We start from the raw sequence: 23,441 nt of genomic DNA, 5'->3' as shown, positions 1-23,441 counted from the left end.
GACATATCCACCTACAGCTCATTAATTACTACAAAAGAAATATGTCTTCTGTCTCCAGAACAAACTTTTCAGGTCTTCAAGTCCATGTCTGCATTATTACAAGGGCCAGATCATTTATCAACAACTGTAATAAATGATTAAAACCCACCTTAAATCTGGCAGATTCCTTCCCTCAGAATTTGTATTGGCAAGCTTTTCCAAACTGAATTGCTCATGTGGTTAAGGAGCTTATGCTATTGCTTCATGTGCCACTGTGGTCCTGTGATTTCAGTCTTGCTCTCCCTTCCCTCCCTCCCTTCCTCACGTCTGTGTACTTCAGTTTTTTCATTAACATTTTTTTGCCATTGCCATCAAATTGAGAAAGCAGTAATCTGTGCAGTGTTGTAGCTTTCAGAAAGCAAGTTTTTTGTCCATGAATGTATTTTCTTTTCAGTGCAGTGGAATATTTATGAAGTAGGTGCAAAACTATATCCTTTTTTAAGGCCAGATACTTGATACATTGCTTTGTGTTAAAAAAAATGCAACTGGACTGCAATACTACAAACAAATTTACTATATGCTTAAATAGGTCTATATAAGTAAGCCATAGTAGCTTTTTAGATTTTTTTTTTGCTGTGGTTCCAGTTGAAGTAGATAGATCTTTAGAGCTGAGCTCACTCTAACTGCCAGATCTTGATGAAGGGAAGGGATTCAAAATTAACGTTCACTCTGAAGGACGTAACAGAAATGATAGCTAAATTTGTCTCCTGACAAACATAGTAAGAAGCATTTTAGATAGAAAAGAAATTGAGATTCATTGCATCTCGATGAAGCAAGACAAGAGAGAAAATAGAGATATGATGGACAAAATAAATTGAATTTGTCTAACTATTGTAAAAGATAACTCCAGCTGGCTTGAATTTTGCTTTGAGCCTTTTTCTTTCAGTGGTATACTCGTTCGCTGAGTATAAATTCACTGTTCTTTAGATTTTTGACAAAATATGAGCAGTGTTTGTTACAGAAAATGTTTTGAAACGGAAAATTACGCAGCTTGACAGGATATACCAAAAAATTAAAAATTACCTACATTCTTAGTCTTTGCTCATTGGGGTGAACATCTAGTTCATTCTGCTTGCTTTTTCTTTTCCAAATGCAGAGAACATGTATGCAAAGTGGTCTGAGTTGAAGGCCTTCCTTTTTGAAGGAAGAGTCCAAGCTTGCAGAACTGGAAATGTTGACCACTGAATGACTATTTCGCATGTTGTCTTTTTATCAATGTATGCTATATCAGAAATAACAGGAGCCAAAAAGGGGAAATCTACTCTCTGGAAGGCAAATGTGGAAGTAAATTAGTTATTACTAATGGGTTCTGTGCTGCTCTGATAATGATGAGAGAAGCAGGAAGGCAGCTGTATGTGGCTAGGTCCCAAGTAAGTCCCTTTCACTTCATAAAATAGGAGGTTTCAGGTCATGTTAGAAGTAGAGATGCTAGAGACTTGGCTTACTAGGAGCAGTGTTCCTTCTAGATTCCTGGAAAAATAGAGATTAAAGTGGAGCACATAAGTGGGTATTGTTGTACAGAGCTATTTTTTCTCCATTTTTTTTTAATAATCGATGACTTTCTTTTCTGTTCTAACATTTCTGTGACCCCCTGCTTGTGTAAATAGCATATAGGATATAGCGTTGGAAGGGATATGGAAGGCATAGGATATGGAAGTTGAGGCCATGATGTGTGGGCTGAGGATTAAAGAGTTGAGTTACTTTGCAGGTATCATCCTTAGCTGGTGACTGGGTGCCTGCAGTCACCCTAAAACAGATCTGCAGAGACTGGAGAGAGTTTGAATTGGTGGGAAACCAGCAGCTGAGCCAGGTGCTGCAGGTTTCCATGAGAAGGAGGAGCAGCACAAAGCCCGCTGGTAAAACCAAATTCCTTAGGAATTCAGTTTTTGGAGTCACATCCCAGTGCATTCCAGTAAAAGGAGGCAGTTGCCAAGAAATCCCTGCATTTCATTTTTTTCTTTTTTTTTTTCTTACCTTTTCCCTCCCCGTTTTTTTTTTTCCTAGACAAAACTAAATCTAATTATTTTCCTCTGCGTGTGTGTATGTTTTCCATGTGAATTCTTCCATCTGGTCTCACCTTACAGTCGTATCCTTCTCATAGATTGTACAGTTTTTCACAGTTCTGTTTGCTATACTTAAAATACAGACTGCCAAAAGCTGACTTGCCACCTTATGTGCCTGGAGACCCAGAAAGGGTTTACTGCACTGCTTACACATGAAATGTGAATTACCCTGATGTGGTGTTAAAAATCTCCTCTTCTGCTTGTCAGACTGCACAAGTAAGAATAATTGTATGAGGTCAGACTATTGATGTGGATACTGTTGGGGAAGTTAAAATTGTGATATTGTTATGAAGATTTTTTGCTAATTAAACCTTTATCTAACTGCTAATACATACATACATAAGTATAGGTATGTATTATATACATAAATATAATAAAACTTAAATACAAAGTATGTAGAGTTGTATCATTGACATAAAGATGTTCAGGCTTGAATCCCCCTGATTTTCATAATCGTATTTTATGATGGGACTGTAGTCTCCTTACTTCGCCCTTTTTGCTGAAATACATATTTTCCCTGGCACATATAATGTGCCATATAGAATCATAGAATCATAGAATCATAGAATGCTTAGGGTTGGAAGGGACCTCTAGAGATCATCTAGTCCAACCCCCCTGCATACGCAGGGACACCTAAAGCACGTGGCACAGGACTGCATCCAAGCGGGTTTTGAAGATCTCCAGAGAAGGAGACTCCACAACCTCTCTGGGCAGCCTGTTCCAGTGCTCTGTCACCCTCACTGTTAAGAAATTTTTCCTTAAGTTCCTATGGAATTTTTGATGTTTCAGTTTCCGGCCATTTCCTCTAGTCCTATCAGTGGCCACCACTGAAAAGATACCATGACCGTCCTCTGCACTCCCTCCCTTGAGGTATTTATATACACTGATTAGATCCCCTCTCAGCCTTCTCTTCTCCAGGCTGAACAGGCCCAGCTCCCTCAGCCTCTCCTCATAGGGCAGATGTTCCAGGCCCCTGATCATCCTTGTAGCCCTGCGCTGGACTCTCTCCAGCAGCTCCACATCCCTCTTGTACTGTGGAGCCCAGAACTGGACACAGTACTCCAGATGCGGCCTCACCAGGGCTGAGTAGAGGGGCAGGATCACCTCCCTCGACCTGCTGGAGACGCTCTTCTTAATGCAGCCCAGGATCCCATTGGCCTTTTTGGCCACGAGGGCACACTGCTGCCTCATGGTCAACTTGTCGTCCACCATGACACCCAGGTCTTTCTCCGCAGAGCTGCTCTCCACAAGCTCGGTCCCCAGCCTGTACTGGTGTCTGGGGTTATTCCTCCCCAGGTGCAGGACCTTGCACTTGGCCTTGTTGAACTGCATGAGGTTTTTCACCGCCCAGTTGTCCAGTCTGTCCAGGTCCCTCTGGATGGCAGCACAGCCCTCTGGGGTATCGGCTACTCCTCCCAGTTTGGTATCATCAGCAAACTTGCTGAGGGAGCACTCTGTGCCTTCATCCAGGTCATTGATGAATAAATTGAACAGGACTGGACCAAGGACTGACCCCTGGGGGACCCCACTAGCCACAGGCCTCCAACTAGACTCTGCACCGCTGATCACCACTCTCTGGGCCCTGCCATCCAGCCAGTTCCTAATCCATCTCACTGTCCACTCATCTATCCCACACTTCCGGAGCTTGCCCAGGAGGATGTTGTGAGGGACGGTGTCAAAAGCCTTGGTGAAGTCGAGATAGACGACATCCACCGCTCTCCCCTCGTCTATCCAGCCGGTCATTTCATCATAGAAGGCTATCAGGTTAGTCAGGCAAGATTTTCCCTTGGTGAATCCATGCTGACTACTCTTGAGCACCTTCTTGTCCTCCATGTGCCTGGAGACAACAGCCAGTATGAGCCGTTCCATCACTTTTCCGGGGACGGAGGTGAGGCTGACTGGCCTGTAGTTGCCTGGGTCCTCCTTCTTGCCTTTTTTGAAGACTGGCGTGACATTGGCCTTCTTCCAGTCTTCCGGCACTCCCCCGTTCTCCAGGATCTTTCAAAGATGATGGAGAGCGGCTTAGCTATGGCATCTGCCAGCTCCCGCAGCACTCTGGGGTGCATCCCATCAGGGCCCATGGATTTGTGGGTATCGAGGTTCCTTAGGTGCTCTCTGACCCAATCTTCCTCTACCCAGGGCAAGTCTTCCTCTCCACCCGCTTCTTCTCTTGCCTCTAGGGCCTGGGGCTCTAAAGGGCTGCCCTTGGTAAACACCGAAGCAAAGAAGGCATTGAGCAACTCTGCTTTTTCTGTGTTATTTGTAACCAAGGTGCCCATCCCGTCCTCCAGCGGACCCACGTTCTCCCTGATCTTCCTTTTGCTGTTAATGTATTTGAAGAATTTTTTTTTGTTATTTTTAACGTCCCTTGCCAGCTTGCCTTCCAGACGTGCCTTAGCTATCCTTGTCGCATCTCTGCACTCCCTGACTGCGTTCCTGTATTTCTCCCAGGGGGCCTGTCCTTTTTTCCACATTCTGTATACCGCTGCCTTCTGCTTGAGCATTGCCACAAGCTCCCGGCTCATCCACGCAGGTCGCCTGCCCCCTCTGCCTCCCTTCCTACACACAGGGATGCACTGCTGCTGGGCGTGGAGGAAGTGCCGCTTGAAAACTAACCAGCTCTCTTGGGCCCCCCTGCCTTCTAGAGCACTAGCCCATGGGATTCTACCGAGGAGGTCTCTGAAGAGGCTAAAGTTGGCCCTCCTGAAGTCCATCGTCGCAAGGCTACTTACAGCCCTTCCTCCTCCTCGTTGAATCCTGAACTCCACCAACTCATGGTCACTGCAGCCGAGGCTACCCCCCACCTTAACATCTCCTACTAGGCCCTCCCTATTTGATAGCACGAGGTCCAGTAGCCCACCTCTCCTCGTCGGCTCCTCCACAACCTGCGTCAAAAAGTTATCGTCGACGCTCTGCAGGAACCTCCAGGACTGCTTATGCCTGGCTGTGTTGTCCTCCCAGTTGATGTCGGGATAGTTGAAGTCCCCCATGAGAACCAGGGCCTGTGACCGTGAGGCAACATCCAGCTGCCTATAGAAGGCCTCATCAACCTCCTCGTCCTGGTCAGGTGGCCGGTAGCAGACACCCACCACAGTGTCTCCCACATTAGCCTGCCCTCTAATCCTTACCCACAAGCTCTCAACTCGCTCATCCTCGACTCCCAGGTTGAGCTCCATGCATTCCAGTTGCTCTCTCACATAAAGAGCAACTCCACCACCTCGCCTTCCCAGCCTGTCCTTCCTAAAGAGCACATAGCCTTCCATGGCAGCGCTCCAGTCGTGCGAGCTATCCCACCACGTCTCTGTGATTCCGATGAGATCATGACGCTGGGACCGCACACAGATCTCCAGTTCATCCTGCTTATTCCCCATGCTTCGCGCATTGGTATACAGGCATTTCAGGGAAGCAACAGAGGCCACAGGTTTCCCAGGAGGGGCGAAAGAGGACCCTCCGTGATCATTTCCTATCCTCACTTCCCCACTACCATACTCCCGCTGGCCGCCATCTGACCTGGGCTGTGCGGTACTGCTTGCCGCGTCAGTGTGCCACTCCCCTTCCCCCTTCTTGCCTAGTTTAAAGCCCTCCTAACCAGGTTGGCCAGCCTTTTTGCAAAGAGACGTGTGCCCCTCTTGCTAAGATGAGTACCATCGTTCCCCACTAGCTGTTGGTCATCAAACAGAGACCCATGGTCGTAGAAGCCGAAACCCTGTTGCCAGGTCCAGCGGCGCAGCCAGTTGTTTAGCTGCCATATTCGCCTTCTCCTCCTTGAGTCCATTCCCCTCGTTGGCAGAATGGAGGAGAACACCACCTGGGCACCTGTACCTTTGATGGCCATCCCTAGGGCTCTGAAGTCTTGCTTGACGTCCCTCATTTTCCCCATGGCATCATTAGCACCCACATGAATCAAAAGTAGAGGATAATAGTCCGACTCCTGAACTATTCTTGGGAGCCTTTCTGTGATATCCTTTATTTTGGCCCCAGGCAAGCAGCACACCTCTCTGGATGAGGGGTCCGGTCTACATATCGGTGCCTCTGTGCCCTGCAGCGTGGAGTCACCCACGACGATCACCCGCCGCTTCTTCCGGGTGCTCCTTCTCACTTTAGGGGGAGCAGCCTTGCTGCTTGGATTAGACTGCCCCTCTGTAGAGATCCCCTTAGACAGGCCTTGGTTCAAGGCCTCCTCTATCTGATTCACATGTTCCAGGGCCTCGTACCTGTTGAGGTATCATCCAATCATTCATATCATCAATCATATCATCCAATCAATCATATCATCCAATCAATCATATCATCCAATTATTCATATGTTTAGACTTCTGTGGAATAGAAGGGTATTATTGACAAAATTACCTTACTATATTATGTCAATATGAGGATTATTCTTGCCCTGTGCATGTAAATAAGGAAGTAATATTCAAGTTCTTTTTATTCTGGACTTTTGGCATGAATAGAGAAATAGAAATACTACAAATAATTGTAGAAGCACCAGTAAAATAAACAGGAATACTGCCGTGTGGCAGCAAACATCAATTTAAAGAGTATTCACTGTTAGAAAGTGTCAACCGTTGTAGGTTTTACATATGCAATTTGAAGTAATTGACTTAAAAGCCCTCAACATGGTCTTAGAGGGTAATTATACATGGCAATTTATCATTTATTTAGACTTAGTGTTCACCAGAAAGAATACACAGACTTTTCCATTTGTTTGCTCTGACAGTAAGTAGTTTTCTGTGATGGATACTTTATGTCAGTGAAATAATTGAATTTGGAAGCTTATGTACATATATCTGTATTCTATGCGTATGTATGTTTATAGATACGCTGCACACATGCACAGTTAATGACCAAATGGCAGAACACAGATACTGCTGGATTTTTGTTGTGCTGACCATGCTAAGGCACATGATCTTGAATAATGTGACCAAATTATGAAAAATCAAGTGGCATTCAAATATATTCTCATCCTTTTCTTGAAGGTAGTATGAATATCTTCAGTATGCCACAGTGATAAAGACTTAATTCTTCTGTGCTATAAAAGCAGCAAAGCAAAAACCTTCCTAGAACAGAAACCATTTTCTAAGTAAGTCCCTACTTGCCCTTATTTAGTTCCATAGTCCCATCACCTGTCCTTTGTTGCCTCTCCCCACCTTCTTCTACTGACCTCATGTTTCCAAGAAAGGATCATCAACATCTAGGATAAACCTGTGGGCTTCCTGGAGCAACAGGAATTAGCCTAGAAACTTGGCTGTGTTTGGATGACATGCATGTATAAAGTTACAAATACATCTCTGCACGTTTGGACCTCGATGGCTCATACTGTTTCCATTTTGCAGGCTTTTGCATTGCCTGGTCCATTTTGTAGGGGACCCTGCAAAACATTTCACTAAGATCAAAATATCACCACTTCTGCATCTCTTTGTACAAAAATTGTGGGAAAGCTTCTTCAAAAATCATTCATTTTGTGATAGGTTTTTATTTCTGAACCCCAAAGTTGTTTGGTACTTCATTTTTCCCATAGGTTTTCCCTCACCTGCCTGATCCATTATTTGCAGAGGGAACACCTTGCAAAAGTGTAATCCTTTACTTCTGATGCCTCTTGTTTTTTTCCACCTTTTTCTTTCTTTTTTTCCAAGCTGCTCTGCTACAACTGAGAGAAGTTAAACAGCTTTTAGCAGCAAAAATGGCACGGCATTTTCTGACTAAAAACTATGATTTCATTTTTTTCCGTTTCAAATGGATTAGAAAATGTCCAAATAGGGCACCATGCCAAGATTGCCATTAACTTTTCCTATAAGATTTGATTAAGGACCTTAACAGGCATTTAGTAATTAAGTGAAGTGCTTTGGAAATTTATATGCTGTCCATAGTTTGACATGTTCTGTGAAATACTGAAGACAGTTTTTATGAAAAGCAATAAAAATAAAGCACTTGAGAAACATCTGGGGGTGTTATCTGATCGTGTGTGGGGGAAGAGTTTTATTTGTAACAGAATATTTTCGTATTTATAATCAATGTTGTGTATAGCTGATTTTTTGCTTGTTCTTAGGTTAATAAATAATTGCCTTAATTAATATAGTAATTCCTATAATTGTATATTCTCTTCTAGTGTCCATGTTGCTTCCTTTTGTACCCTGAGTGGATTATTTTCCATGTATTCCATTAGTTGTGTGCTGCTTTATATCTGGGCTCTGGTTTCATTTAATGTAGCTGAAATTACTGAAATAATAGTCTAAAGAGTGCTGAATAGACTGTGAATGAAGCAGATTTCCCTGTGGCATAGCAGGAGAAAGCAGTATAGGCTTTTAGTCTGATAATGTTCTGCGGATGGGAGGATGATGCTTTAGCTTTGCTAACAAAGAAGAAGGTTGGTGTGTTGCTGCCGCGGTAGCTTTTATGTGCTGTGGCCATTCATAGTGATTTACCAGTAATTTTCTCTCCGAATCTCTCTTCCTTCCAATAGATTCCAGCTTTCTTTAATACAGAGTGCATTCTGATGGTACAACAGGCCTAATAGGATAATGGAACAAGATTAGCTTTGCTGTGTTTTTTCATGGAATTAATTCAAGGCTTAAATGTGGGAGAAGATGCTTTTTTTTCAAATCTGCAAAAATACAAGCAACAAATTCAGCTAGAACTCTGCTGGATTTTGTTGTTGTTGTTATTATTAGTACAGTTATTCTAGGTTATTAAAGAATAAAAAGCTATTGAAATCTGCCATTTGTGCCCCACAGGTATGCAACCATGTGAATGGCTTTACTCATGTGGATAAAACCATGAGAAAAGGATGGGGCTTCTTATGCTATATAGGTATCAGTGTTTTTGTGACTGAGGTTCCAGATTATCCTTTAATTCCTGATGCAAGGGTGCATTCTTTCCCGTGTTTATTTTCATTTTTCAGTAGAGCTGAAGTTTGGTTACCACACTCCAGAGGACAGCTGGGGTCCTTTTCCAGACTGGATCCAGCCCGAGAGCGGTAGCCTTTAGTCAGATCCCCCTGTTTGTGCACAGGCATCAGGGCTGGATCGAGGTGATACCTTGAAGTTTCCCCTGGAGAGCCTAGTCTTCCTGCAGTCCCCACAAGCTGTTTTCCTGCCTTGGCCAGAGAGCTGTAGTGGGAGCTGTTGCCTCATCCGGGCAGGACACCTGGCAAGTTTTTGTTTTGTTTCCAGCTGTGCCAGCACATTTTAGGAGCTTTTCCATCACCAGAATGAATCCTGTGGTCTTACCACACACACATGGAAGGCTTAATAATAACTCAGTGCTGGTGAGGAACTATTTTGCTTATAAGGTAAAGAGAAAAAAATGCTTTAGAGTTTATGAGCTAGAGGAGATAGGAGAAGAACTCCGTGATTCCTGTATGCCCTTTGCTAGCATCTTAATGCTTGTGGTCAAAGAAGCTCTTTTGGCGCTGGAGAGAAAAAACTTTCCTGGTTTAGGAGAGAAGAGTAATATAAAAGTCCTCTGTACCAAATCTCGGTCCCCTCTGTGTCATGTAGAAACCAGCCAACCTTTGTCGTGTAACAGGGTGGACGCTGCATTTTTCTCTACCATAGAAACTCTCTGATAGCATTCATAGCTAAGTGCAATGTTACAGAGGGAGGCGTGTGAATATGGACTGATGAATTGCAGTACACAATAGGTAGGTAAGCACCAGACCAGAAGTGTGCTTTCCCTCTCGTGCTTTCGTCTGTTGGTAAACCTAGATTTTCTACAGCTTCTCCTTCTCAAAAATCTGGGTAGTACGGAAAGACAGGTTGCTTTTATTTGCGTATGCATACATGAGTTTGATCAATGAGTTTTATTACCAATTTAATACGTACATGAGCTTATGAAATCAATGATTTTATTACCAGTGCTATTTTGGTTGTATTTTGTGTATCTGCCACCTGTACGGTTTTTGCTTTTTTGTTCATTTTTGTATTGTGAGCTTTTTCCTCTGTGGCAGTACTGTCTTCTGTATTTGGGGTGCTATTCTGTAGTTATGCTGATATAAAAAGCTTGTAGTGCATAAGGTTCAGATATTATTTCTCTGCCAAGTTTCCCGAAGTCAACGTTAAAATCAAGACAGTTGCCACAACCCTTTCATGGATATTTTTGGAGAGTTGTTTTCAGATTCATTTTTTCTACTAACTGGAGAGTAAAATATTTTGCTCTACTGTGAAATGGCAGGGGGACAATTTGTCTTCAGAATGAGAAAAATGTTCCACATTTCTTTAAAAGAAAGAGTATTAGTGCCAATTCATTCTCGTATTTGATAGTCTGTTGTCATGAAATTGAAATAAAAAAGGTGCAATCTTAGGATGATATTTAAGAATAATTACCTATAAACATTTTACTCAAGAGTTTAAAAAATAACCTTTTTTTTTTTTTTTTTCTGTCAGGGCATTCTACTTGGACAAGTCAAACCTGCCTCCAAATTCAACATCTAAAGCTGCTTATATAGATAAGGTGAATAAAACTGTTAAGTAACTAATTAAGCTTTGCATTTTGCATGTTGCGTTACTCTAATTCTTTTCTTTGGCTTTCTTAATTCCGCTGAAAATTGCAAGTATTCAAAGGTGTGGGGAAAAAGGGACATGCTTGACAAATATAGTGATCAACCGCTGAGCCCTAAGCAGACTCAAATTTTACGTTGGTGTATTGCAGTGAGTGTTAACAGACTGATAGAGCCTGTGTCGAATCTGTGCTGGACTGCAAGGTCCCTCTGTAGGGAGTCACAACTTCATTTTCTAATCATTCACAGGTGCAACAGAAGAAATTTAGCTATATATGAAGCTCTTATTTTTCTGAAACCTGTTCCCTCTCTATTTTAGTGAAAAGGTCAGGGACAAGAAAAAAGCATCTGATAAATCAAATCTGACCAGGAGATGCTAGTGACCAATGCTGGTTTCATCTAATGCATCTTCCTTGTAACTGGAGTAAGAGCGAGTGCATGATCTCTGCTTGTGCCCTTGACTTTTGCTCTTTTCTCCTTACCTCTGTGGGAGTAAGTGGCACCAATTTAAATCAATTTAAATGTATGCTAGCTAAATCAATAGGAGCTAAACAAACTTTAATCTTTTTGTGTCCAGGTTTAAATCATTGTTATAATTGATTTACTTGATCTGCACACTTTCCAATCATGGTAAACATAAGAGCAAGCGAGGCTACTATTTCTCTAATTAGTTAAAACTGTCTTTAGAGCATGCTCTCTGTCTTTCAAATATTTCATTCTCTGATTTGTTTGTTGGTTTGTTTTCAATCTTTAAGTGTCTCTAGAATAAAGAGAAAGGGAATTTGGGATTAGGGGGTTCACCATACGAAACTGTATTGTGAACCTTTCTTTTGGATAAGTCACCACGAGGTGCTGCTTTTCATTGCTAAATTGTTCTTGAAGGTTGCTCTTCTGAGAGCCGCCTTCCACATGAAGCTGCCTTCTTACTTAAACTAGGTGGGTCATTTCAGTCTCTGTGTGGTCATGCTGAGGTTGTTTTGAGTTCTGCTACAGAGTTAACTGTTCTTGATTTGTAGTGTGTTATTGTTAGTACTGCCTGTTTTGCTTTTTGCATGCTGTTATGCAAATAGACTGTTTCTAATCCTCACTAAAGAGAGGACACTATTTTCTGGTTCATAAGTTGGTTTTCTTAGAGAGCCATTTAATCTGGCCTGGCATCCCTTCTGCATATGCGTATGGGAGAGGGTTGTCTCTTGGTGGCTTCCTGTCTTTGGAAATAACATTAATAGGAACTTATTAATGGGCCTAGACAGTTTATTGAAGTGAAAAACACCTCTGTAGAGAATGAAATAGTCAGTGATAGCAACAATTCAAAAGTTAGGAGTTTTTTTTGTAAGTCATGTCACAGAAGACTGTATGCTTTGTATTTATATTACATTGGGCTTTCTCCTCCAGTCTCTCTGCATCTGTAGTGACCACAGATCACAACACATGTCGCTACCCTCAGGGAGCATTTTGTGTGCTCTTGGTAGCACATATTTCAATCTCTCTTTTCTGTCTTGCAGTTTATGAGACCTCTGAACTGCTTGGACGAACTTTACCGACTCATAGGGTCCTTCATCCGCTCGAAGCGCACGGCGGCCTGCGCGTACACTGCCTGCAGCGCCTCCGGCGTGGGGCTGCTCTCCGTGTCCTCCGAGCTCTGCAGCAGGCTCGGCGCCTGTCACATCATTATGTGCAACAGCGGCGTTCACCGGTACGACAATTTCCTTCCCTCCCACTGTTCCAGTCAGTCTTTCAGACATCGCACTCCTGTTTGCCTGTTTTTTTTTTTTTTTTTTCTTTTTCGCTTGTAGAAAATCACATGCTGTATTTTTGTGCATGTGAGTAAATGACTAATACGGTTAAAGGATTTGTGGTTAAATTCCAGAATTGTATTGGCTTTGATTGAGAAAAATGAGCAGCATGATTTCATTTTATATGGTTAGAATGGGCTGTTTCTCATTCAAGTCAGGAGAAGGCAGAAATCCTAATTGCTAAAGCAGATAAAGGAAGGTTTCCTAGGTGAATAGCACACACTATATTAAGCTTGTGCTACAGTTCAAAAAAATATTGTATTTTGTATGTAGAGAGAATCTTAAGAGAGCTTTTTTCAAGGAAAACAGGAAAAAAGAAGAGGTATGTGTTTTTGGAGGGGTAGTATACAGTAACTGGAAGTTCTGTATGTAGAACAATATTGTGATTAATATAAGAGCAGGAAATGAACAGAGCTACATTCAACTGAGCTTTATTGAGCTTTATTGTTAAAATCACTAAGTAGTTTTAATAGGCACATACTCTCGTACATATCTGAGTGACAACAGAGAGTTCTCTAGTGTTGAATAATTTTTGTCAAAGATAGCAATATGTTTCAATTGGGTAGTGTATTTTTTTTGTACGTTATAGTGCATTATACCAAACAGGCAAAGACTACCATTGGGGAAAATAAAAAAGTAAAAGAAAAAAAACGCAAAAATCTGATGTTAAAACACTATGTAAAACACTGTAAAAATTCCAAACTGTAAATTACAGATGGGCTGTAAAAATTGTGCCTTAGTTTCTGACCTTATGCAGATTTGTAATTTAGCAGACTTGTTCATCAGTATGTTACGCTAAAATGAACCTTGCCTTCTCTTAGGTAAGTCCCTTTCTTTAGAAGAGCTTTGGAACAGCACTGCACCATATACCGAGAGCAGATTGTAAGGCATGGAAAACAGGAAGAGCTCTGTATGTAGTCAGTGCAATAGAATAAGAGTGCCTGCCGTTTCTATCAGCAAAGACAGCAGCAGGCTGCTTGTAGTGCTCCCCATTATTGATACAGGTGTGTAGGATGTGCTGAATATGCTATTCTGTTTTAGGTAATAATATGAAAAGAGTGTGTTATCTAGTCCCTGTGTTAGATGAAGATGGAAATACTATATAGCGTGGAGCAGCATGAAGTTCTCATTTTCAGAAAGCCATGAACTATACAGCTTTTCTCTGGCTTTTTATTTAGGTTCATAAGATGTCTTTATGATATAGAGAATCCTGCTTCCCAAATTGGAACTCTTGCTAATCCTTCTGGTCAAGAAAAAACAGTAATAGGCAGTACTTTTTCCTCTGCTGCTCACATAGGAAATAACAGCTTTGGTTTACCAAAGCCTGATTTCTGCTTATAAAAGTTGCTTTGGAAAGCAGTGAACAAGAATTTTGTGGAAAAAACCCCATCAGCCTTATGCAATTCCAACAAAACAAAGAAATCACTCAGAGTGATCTACTCTCAAGAATATTAATCACTATTTCCTCAAAAATCTGTGCTTTTGGGAAGGAATTCCTTATTCATGAGTACTCTTCTGAAGACTTTACTGTGTTGAAGCAAGCAAAGTTGTGTTTCTAACATGATGAGAAAAGATTTTGGGCTTCATTCTGTCATTCTTTAGAAAGCAGAAAAGGACTTCTTTTGTATTTCTTAATGACTTCATAGAGTAAATTCTGAGTTTTCCAATATACCTGTGCCAGAAAACATACCTATGCCAGAAAACACTATTCTTTTTTAAGAAAAGAATCAGAACAGCTTTAATATTCCCCCCAAACTATGACCCTACAATGAAGAGGTCACAAATTATTCAGAATAATCTGGTGACTGAAGAGGAAGCAACATGCATGAACTGTTTCTACAATGGAATGGAATTCATGAGATTTTTTGCTAATTCCAATATATAAACTATTAAGTATCTAAATAATTATATTTTAAAACCACTAAATTTTAGAAAGCCAACGCGACTATTCTGTGAATAATGGGAAGTGGATGGGTCGTGTATGGGCTTCTATCTGGATGTTAAAGGACTGAAGACTGACTATTTATAAACGAAAATGTGCAAAGCCTTTTTCTGTAAAAGCATGATTGTCGTCCTGCAGGCTTTGAATGGAGGCCATTTGAGCTTTTGTATAAGATACCTTTATTTCACTTGTCCATTAACACTGCCTTTGTGGCTACCCTCTGTTCAAAGAAACATCAGCTTTTAGTGCCATCAAAGATAATTTAGCATAGTTTCTCTAGGAAAGAGAAATGCATTACACACAATTTTATATGTACCCAAGGAGCTTTTGCCCTGAATTTCTGAAAGGTAAGAGAATAAATAAACTGATGGATGAAAAAGTCTCTTCTTGGACTGCTATGCCATAAACCTCACCATACTTTGTTTTCACTTTCTGGCCTCTCACAGGTCATCTCTACACTCGAGCACTAAATAGCCTCTGCTTTTTGGCATTCTGAAATTGCCTTTGCCAAGACAGAAAACTTTTTTTTGTCTCCAAATAACAGCAGGATTTTTGTTACTGACCAAATTCCTATACTAAGTTCTGCTGTGCTTTTTGGGAACCTGCTCTCCTTGTGACTTCATAGAGAGCATCTGTCTTGCAGCATCATGAAATCCTGTGAGGAAGAAGTCCTATAGGCAAAAATCATTTCCTCTGTTGCCTTCTGCTTCTCTGATGGACTATTGTTTAATCAGAGGAGAGAATCATGCATAAAAATGGTCTTAAAATTCATAAGTGAGATCTTCAGGGTTCACGCTACTGATTTGCAGTCAGAGGGAATATTTGACTCGTATTCAGCAATGTATCTTCTGTGCCTTCTGTGTTCTTAGAAATTAAACACTCCTAGAGCTGTCAAGTACTTGATTGAGATCAGTTGTGGAAATCCAGTTTTTGTAAGCTGAGACCAAGGACTTGCGACTGACTGTTTTTGATACCAGGTTACAGAAATGAAATGAGTTGAAAACTTCTTTCCCTGTACTACCAGAAAAGCAGGTGGGGGAAAGATGTGAATTGTGCTTGCAGGTTACTTTTGAAAGTATATTCTTCATTTATGAGTTTTCCATCTTAAAAAATAGAGAGGGCTCAGAACAAAGTTTGTACATGCTTTGACTTTAATTAATATTAGCCTAATTTCTACAATTCCTCTGTAATGGAGGAGAATTTATGAGAGTCTGTGGAAGAGTTCAGGCTGCTTTGCTGGTCAGTCTCTTCCTTTTGTTCTTGGGGAGTGGAAACAGAGCAAACCATTAATCTGTCATAATTTAAATATATATGTACACTTTTGTTTAAAGTATATTAACTTTGAAATTTCTCTCACAACCTTTTTGTGTTTTCCCTGCCTGCGCATCATGGATTGAGAATGGGAATTTCTGCCACCCTTCTCTCTTTCTATCTGGAAGCAAGTAGCAAAGAGCCTGGGAGGGAGACCCTGGGTGGCAGTTTCAATGCAGAAGCAGCAGAGAATTATGAGACAGCAGCTTTGTCTGCACTGACAGTGGTTGCTGAGCTCAGGATCAGCAATGTTTTGATTTCTGACTTCTCTGTGATCCATATTAAATTGCTTTTTACACTACACTAGGCTAAAACAGCTTGACAGAGTTCATATTTTCATCCTTATATCCAGGATAATACTGTGGATTTTGAATTGCTAGTGATTATTTTGCTTTGATTTTTATGAGGACAATATGTTTACCAATTTGCATTAGAGCCTGAAATCCTGTATCTATTTCAGACAGCAGTTCTTTTCAAATATATCTGAATCAGAGGAAAATAAGTTCTTTAACCTTCACTGTCCTAAGTGACATGTGAATGCTACAAACTCCCCTTGGATTACCATAAGTGAACATGCCTTGTTGATCAACATCAGGAAGAGAACTCAGAATTAGTCCAAAATCAATAGTTTGCAGTTCTGTGTTGCCTTTTCCATCATCCATAATTACATTTCTACCTGCCAATCAACTGTCACCGATAAACAATACCGTGTTTTTTTCTGCTGCCTGTTTCCTTGCCTAATTTTATTCTGTTTGAAGGTGCAATCAGTCTGTACAAATCTAAGTGATGAAAGGCACTTTTAAATTTTATTGAATCATGATGCTAGCTCCTGCTTGAGAGAAGAGAGAGACTGCATTGCACAAACAGGCCTTAGCCTATTTCCATGCCAAAATGAAATTAGGTGCAGCAGCTGCAGAAGTCTATTCAGGGACCATAAGCCTCACAGGCTCAAAGGAATCATTTAAAGCATCCAAATAAAACAAATCCCAAGTTTATTTAAAATTTTGCATTTCCTGGAGGATTGAGAGAAGAGAGGTCCTTTATAATCTTGATGAACCCCAGGAAAATAACTGTCTTATTTTCTTTTCTGAATTTTAATTTCCCCTCCTGGAAGTCTCTCCTGACTGTTACCATCCTTCAAGCAGCGGGGTTCTGGCTGGCAGACACGCAGCTGAATGCTAAGGTAGATTTTGCTAAGGGTTGATGATGCTGCCTCCTGCAGCTGGCGCAGCTCCTGAGCCCGACTAAACCTGTCGCCATCTTCCACACAGCAGCGCAGGGTGATGCTGGAAGCTATCGGTCATGGCCGGCTCCCGTTCCGGAGAAATTGAGTTGATAAAATTGCTGCAAGAAAATCTACCCGAGGATTTGCAACCGGGCCTCAGATTAGACATTCAGTAATTAGGCTTTGTGGGACCAATGTGACCACTAACAGGCTTTGTAGGCTGAATCCTTGGTCCTCCCTGGTCTTCTCATCTAACCTTTGCTTTTGGTTTTACAACCGTCTCCTTTAGTCAAGATTCCCTTCTTTTCTTCTAAATTAAGTTTTGTTACATCTCTTTCCAGTTAGTGTATTTTTATGGTCCATAAAATAATATAGGATAGTGTTGATTACTACGCAAGAACACATAATTGTTAAATATGTGAGAATTTGTCTTCTTAAGGCCATTTATTTTTCCTTTACATTTTCCTTACATAGGCAAGCTGGTACACTGTGGTTTTGTTCAACCCTACGGGCATATAAAAGCTTATAATCTTTGAGATCTCTTGCAAATTTTCAATTCTGAGACATCCTTTTGGTTAGAATACAATCCAAAAATGCAGAGATGCACATAATGTGCCCTGATTCAGCTCAGATGACCCTAACTTATTATTAATAGGGATCTCAGGGTGTTTTTTCTAATTGCCCCCCTTTAAAATTATGGACCATTGTGGACTTTTAATGGTGGGTTGATACACAACTTGATCATCTTGCTCTGTTGAATCATCCTCTTACTCTTCAATTCATGCAACATTTTCCTATCTGTAGTCCAGGTGCTTGGGAAACTCTGACTCTTCTTCACAGAAAATGCCAGAGTATTAATGAAAATTATTAAGAAGAAAAATCTTTAATTTCTGAGATGTAAGTGAATTGATTGAATAACCTGAAGTCTTGGGAGACAAGAGATAAACTGCAATTTTCCAGCAGATAGATTTGTTTGCCTTTTTGCATGGGCATAGAACTTTTTCATGTGAAAGATAACTATATATAGAATGAAAGATAATTGTCAATATTGACTTTTTGTTTGATGCAAGATACTGTTGTTTGCGTTTGCATGTATGATTAAGCATGAGCAAACAAAAAGCATGGTGGTTCCTGGAAATCATGTTCTTTCATCAAAGAATTTTATTTTAATTAAATACTTTTATTAAATATTTAAATTTAATTTTATTATTTTAATTATGAGTGCACCTTGCAACATTTTCTGCCAATTAAAGGTGTCAAGATCTTACAGGAAGCATTGTTTCTGAAAGGATGTTCTGTGCAGTTTCATTTTTTTAAAATTGACAGATAATTTATAACTCAGGTCATAACTTTTTTGTTGTTTTTCAAAAAGCTCTCTCTCTCTCAAGAAAGGTAAAAGAATCAGATTTTTTTTTTTTATTTTTGGATTGGTTGATGATAATCTTTCTATAAAATACAGAAAAAAACCTCAATATGACTTTCTGCATTTTTCATTTTCAGGATTAGAAGTTGAATATAAATGTTGAATTTAATAGACCTGAGTGAAAGAGACCTGGGAGTAGCTTACAAAGTATGAATGGAGACTTGAACCAAATTGAGATCTGCAGTGTGACTATCTATGCTATCTTCCAGGATTGATTCCCTAGTGTGAGAAGCCACTGCCTATTTCTAGCAAATTGGTGGCTTGTGGTTGAGAATACCTGGTAGAATCAATTTTTATTATCCTGTGATGTGATGGTCCATGCATGCCCAACACAAACGTGTGTGTAGGAAGGGGATTGGGATATATTTGTTTGCACGACTTCATAATCGTAGCGGTGCCTGTCCTGAAGGAACCTTGTGCAGGCTGTGTTTTAATGAATGAGAGTTAGAAATTTCCTTAGCCTTGAGCTATCCATGCTTCCCTAGTTCAGTAATATTTTCCATGGACAGTCACTTTTGAAGCATTGCTTATGCTTACTGAACCATCATAATGGAATAAAATCTATTTCATGTACAGGATAATGGCTTGCTCTACACTGGCAAAATAACTGCACTAAACTTTGAAGGATCTGTTCAAATCCAAGGTTGATTTTGAGGGTAGTGATTTTCCACACTGGAAGCATCTCGGCTTGATTACAAGGTTCATAAAGGGATTGAGCATAAATCCTGAACTCCAGCAGAGTTGCACTGTAATTGTAAATTGTAAATTACAATACTGTAAGTAATTGTAAAGCACTTCATACCCATTTCGTCCCTGGCTGGCCAAAATTTCTCCTCCCCAGGAGAAAAATAAAAATTCTGTTCAGCAAATTTTCAGCATATGGGCATAGAAAATGAAGAGCATGGTTATGTTTTAGGAAAATGTGCTTTTTAGCTCCATGAATGCAAATTTCAATTTTATTTGCATGGAGCTGTATTCTTACAGTGAGAATATCTTAGGGATGGTAGCAAACAGCCTTTAGTTAGGCCTGTCTACCCTTTTTAATACTTATTACTTATGGCCCTGAAGAGTATTTTCTATCCTTTTTAGGTCTATTATGGTCTATTATGGCCTATTTTCTTCTTCGGGTTACACTTTAGAATGGATATGTATTACCCAACCATTAGCAGTAATTATAAAGAGTTACCTAAAAAATCTACACCTTACAGTCATGTACCTTTGTGTTGCATACACTGATATAAATAATAGCTGCTCCATAAGCACTAATTTAAATGATAGCAGGGACAAGTGAATGCTTAATTGCCAGTGGTTTAAAAAGTAGACAAATGTAGGTAAGATTAGCTTATGATCTATGAAAAGAAAATGATTTTAAATCACACTGACACTAAATTGCGTGTTGGGCAGAAGCTTTAGATTTTAGTTAGATTAACCAATAGACGAAGTTTCAAAACTTCATCTATTCACGCCAGCAGAACACAGCTCATTTCAACCTTTCTGACAGCAGGTAGCTGATGTGGTAACTACTAAACTAATTTGTTTCATCTCACTTTTTCTATTCAGGTTATTTTTCAGAGAGCTATTTTAATGCATGTTTGGATGTAAGATGGCTACAATTCGAACTGCAACCAGGGAATGATTTTAATTATTAGGTTCTTTTAGCTCTTTTAACTTGCTCAGTGGCAGCTTAGCAGGTTCTGTATATGGGCTCAAATTATTTTTCCTCTCAGGTGACAAATGACATTAAATAAGCTGTCATGAAATAATCCATTTCTCAGCAATCTTCAATCTGTTTTCCTCTTTTACACCTCAGATGACTATATATTTCAGCATATGTCTATCCAGCAGACTTGCTGCGCTTTAGTAAAAATTACATCCAGCCAAAAACAAATGAATTTGTCAGCCGATGACTGCCCGTGATTAGAAAATACAATTCAACCTCTTTTCTTCAGGAGGGTCTGATGCAGAAGATACTTGAAAGTTAGTATCTAATCTTCACCTAGACCCTGCCGTGACTGATGGGAGCCTGAGAACAGGAGGCAGGGGCTGGAGGCAGCTGCAGCCCCTTCTGTTTCTTGGAAACCAAATGGGGAGAAGGAGGAATTCTCAGCCCAGCTGTGGCTGGAAAGCCAAATGTCTGTGCTGTTTGCTGCTGTAATCTGTCAAGGCAGGGAATTTGTGATTCTAACTGACATAAAATTTAAGATGATGAATCTGAGCTGTGTTTTTCTGACATAAAAGAAGGGATGGGAGAAAATGAGAAGGAGTGAGAACAGATTTTGATTTGCTCCCATGCACAGTTTAGGACTTTTCCTTCCCATAAGAGAATAGTATGTGAGATCGTTTGAAGGAGGTTTCCCTCTCTCCCCCCGCCAATGATTTCCTTGTTTGATTTGTCTGTGCTGATTGCATCCAAATGAGCAGGTACTTTCAGTGGTCTGAACAGATTGCAGATTGCTTTGTAACCTTTACTAGCATTTGCTGCTTAGCTTTCAAAAAGAAGGAGAGGGTCAACTATTGCATCTTACTTCAATCCTTCGAATTAAACTGTGTCCAGACCACCAGGATAGGGTTTTCATAGGAGGAATTCCCTACTTTTCGATCTTTATAAAATTCTAGAAATTGTATTGGTTGAGATTTGCTTTAATTTCTGTTTTGGCAGCCCTGTTACAAAGGTGCTTCCAGTTATGACTTTTCCATGTTAATCTCTAATTCTTGTATGTGTGCATTTGTTTCTTTTAGAGCTGATTTTCAGGGCAGTTTGATTTGTGGTAAAGAATATGTACTACTCAGACACTGTATTTAAAAACTTAGAAGAATGAACCAGCATGAAGTAGAGGCTTATCAGTGGGTCTGTTTATACCATGGAGAGTTTGTAAAATTAGTTTTATATCTGCAGGCAATCTCACTAACTAGATATTCAATGAAAATAAAAATATTTCAGTGATGTTTGTTTTAGTTAGAAAGTAGTAACCTTATTTAAAAATTATGTCACAAAAACAACAACCAATATTGTAATTCTGGTTTTGAGGCTGCTGTTTATCAGATCATTTACATGCTTGGAGGGAAGCACAAAATCTAGCAGAATTAAATTGTATCTCCAATGAAATACTCTATTTAAATGCAACCAATGATCCTATTTTAACATTTTTAAAATACTTCAACAAATAAAAATGTTATTAAATAGTGGGTATAGAACTTAACCTTGAATATCGAATGTTGCATTTTATGAAGTGGGTTAGTTGTTAACATTGTCACAGGCATCATTTTGATTATCTTCTCTGCCATTTCTCTATGATGTGATAAAAATGTAACTCTCAAAATTATTTTTGGCCTTCTTTTCTTGCCTACTTTTTTGCCTTGCGATGAGGTGTTTGGTTTGAGCATGTTTGCGTGTTTGAGGCTCGTGCACTGGTTGCTGCCTCTCTCTGCAGAAGCCTGCTGAGGTGCTTGTCGTCATGCTGGTTCACTGCAAATGGCTGCTCCTCATCACGCTCTCACTTTGTCCTGGTTTTCCCACTTCCCTGTGTTTTTAACTACACACTTAACTTTATTTCCAAATCACATCTTGTGCTGTAAAAAATGTATAATCTTGTTATTGGGAAGGACTGCAAAATTGCTTCCTATCTAAAATGAAATGGATGGTTATCACAGACATTACAAACCATTCATTTTTTGACAGTACAAGATTGTTGTTTGTGTCAAGTTCTTTAACCTGACTTTGATCTAGGAGGTTGTTAATTTGGATTATATTCACTATGCGGATTCTTTTTTCTCCATTCTTTCATTCCTTTGAGTTCCACAAAGATAGGGTTTCTGGGGAAATTGTTTCAGTAACTGCTTGGATGGAAGCTGGACTTTGCGTCCAGAACCTCCATCACTTCTATGGGAAGATCTTTTACCCTTTTTCTCTGGTTTATATTATATTTGTCAAACCACCTCTCTAGTACTTCCGTTTTTTTCCCGCTGTGAATGGGACAAAGCTTCCTTTGCAGTCTCTTCTTCAAGGTTAGATATTAGGTTTTGGTGCTGGTAAAGCATTTTTATTTTTGCAATACTTCAATCTTTCAAACACATATAACAACACAGGGTTTAGAAATTCTAGTCTAATATTTAACTGTTTTTTCACTTCAATCAAGCCTATAACACAAAAGATCAATAGACTTTGGTTCCAGGTTAACTCTGCAGTCAGTATATACAAGAGGCTGGGGAATAAAACCGATTTAATGGCCAAGGAAGATCACTTAACTTATAAATTTTTAACAATGAGCTATTAATAAAGATACAGATTGAATTCAGTGTCTTCCACACTTACTACTGTGAAACTTTTTACAGTCCATAAATTTACTTAGAGGAATTTAAACATGCCAAACTTTTTTTTTTCTCAGTAAGAAAAAAAGTGAGGTGCAGACACATTTCTCCTCCTACAGATCTTCTGCTCAGCAAGATGAATGTCTGAATGAAACATATTGTCTGTTCTGTGTGCACAGTATAAGCTACACAGAATCTTTTGGTCAGTGTTTGCCAAAAGGTGACTCAAAAGGCTGTTTCAACCATGGGTCTTAATTTTATTATTCTGATGTGAAAAATGTAGCTTTTGTCAAGTTCCGCTGATGTAGGATCAATTTATACACACCTCATATTTCTGGTTGAAGAGATTTGATTATTGCAATGCTGTGTCTGGCTCTGAACAGAAAAATCATCAAGCAGCCTACTGATGCAGAATAGCAGCCCTGAGACATGCTGTGCCTCTTAAAAAGTACTCAGCTGTTTCTACTCAGTTTTGTTGCCTTTTATTTCTAAAACCTTCTACTGCGTTGATCTTGATGTGTGAAGAACCGTCCTTGTCCTCAATAGGGCACCTGGAGGCAGCTGGCACGTCCAGGATGCCCTTCCGTGGTGCTTCCCTTCTGACGTGATGACGAGTTGTGCTAGGGCAAGATCTGCATCTCTGAAACTTTCCCAGCTGCTCTGACGAAGCCCTTACAGCCTTTACTTGAGGATATAGGACCAGGGTCAGATTTTGTTCTTTAATGTTTACCTGAAGAAGTAGACAAAGTAGGCAAAAAAGACCCAGAGCTCCCTAGTTCCCAAAACTACATTAGTAGCTGAGAGCGAGGGGAGGCTTGTTCAGTAACCACCTGGAAAGGG

At 40.2% G+C, this 23,441-nt stretch overlaps 1 protein-coding gene across 1 annotated transcript in view; it reads left to right on the top strand.

The window, feature by feature from the left end:
* Positions 1–23,441, top strand: part of PREX2 (phosphatidylinositol-3,4,5-trisphosphate dependent Rac exchange factor 2) — a 163,744-nt gene that overhangs the window by 128,300 nt on the left and 12,003 nt on the right. Inside the window, exons 37-38 of the mRNA XM_088529745.1 lie at positions 10,484–10,550; positions 12,102–12,292. Coding sequence (XP_088385871.1) covers positions 10,484–10,550; positions 12,102–12,292 — 258 coding nt within the window. The remainder of the gene's footprint in view (positions 1–10,483; positions 10,551–12,101; positions 12,293–23,441) is intronic.

Source organism: Tinamus guttatus, unplaced genomic scaffold (assembly GCF_059628265.1).
Source record: "Tinamus guttatus ecotype Peru unplaced genomic scaffold, ASM5962826v1 Tinamus_guttatus_pri_ptg000343l, whole genome shotgun sequence".
Taxonomy (NCBI): domain Eukaryota; kingdom Metazoa; phylum Chordata; class Aves; order Tinamiformes; family Tinamidae; genus Tinamus; species Tinamus guttatus.
Note: the sequence above shows the minus strand (reverse complement) of the source record. Positions and strands in the feature narration are given on the sequence as shown.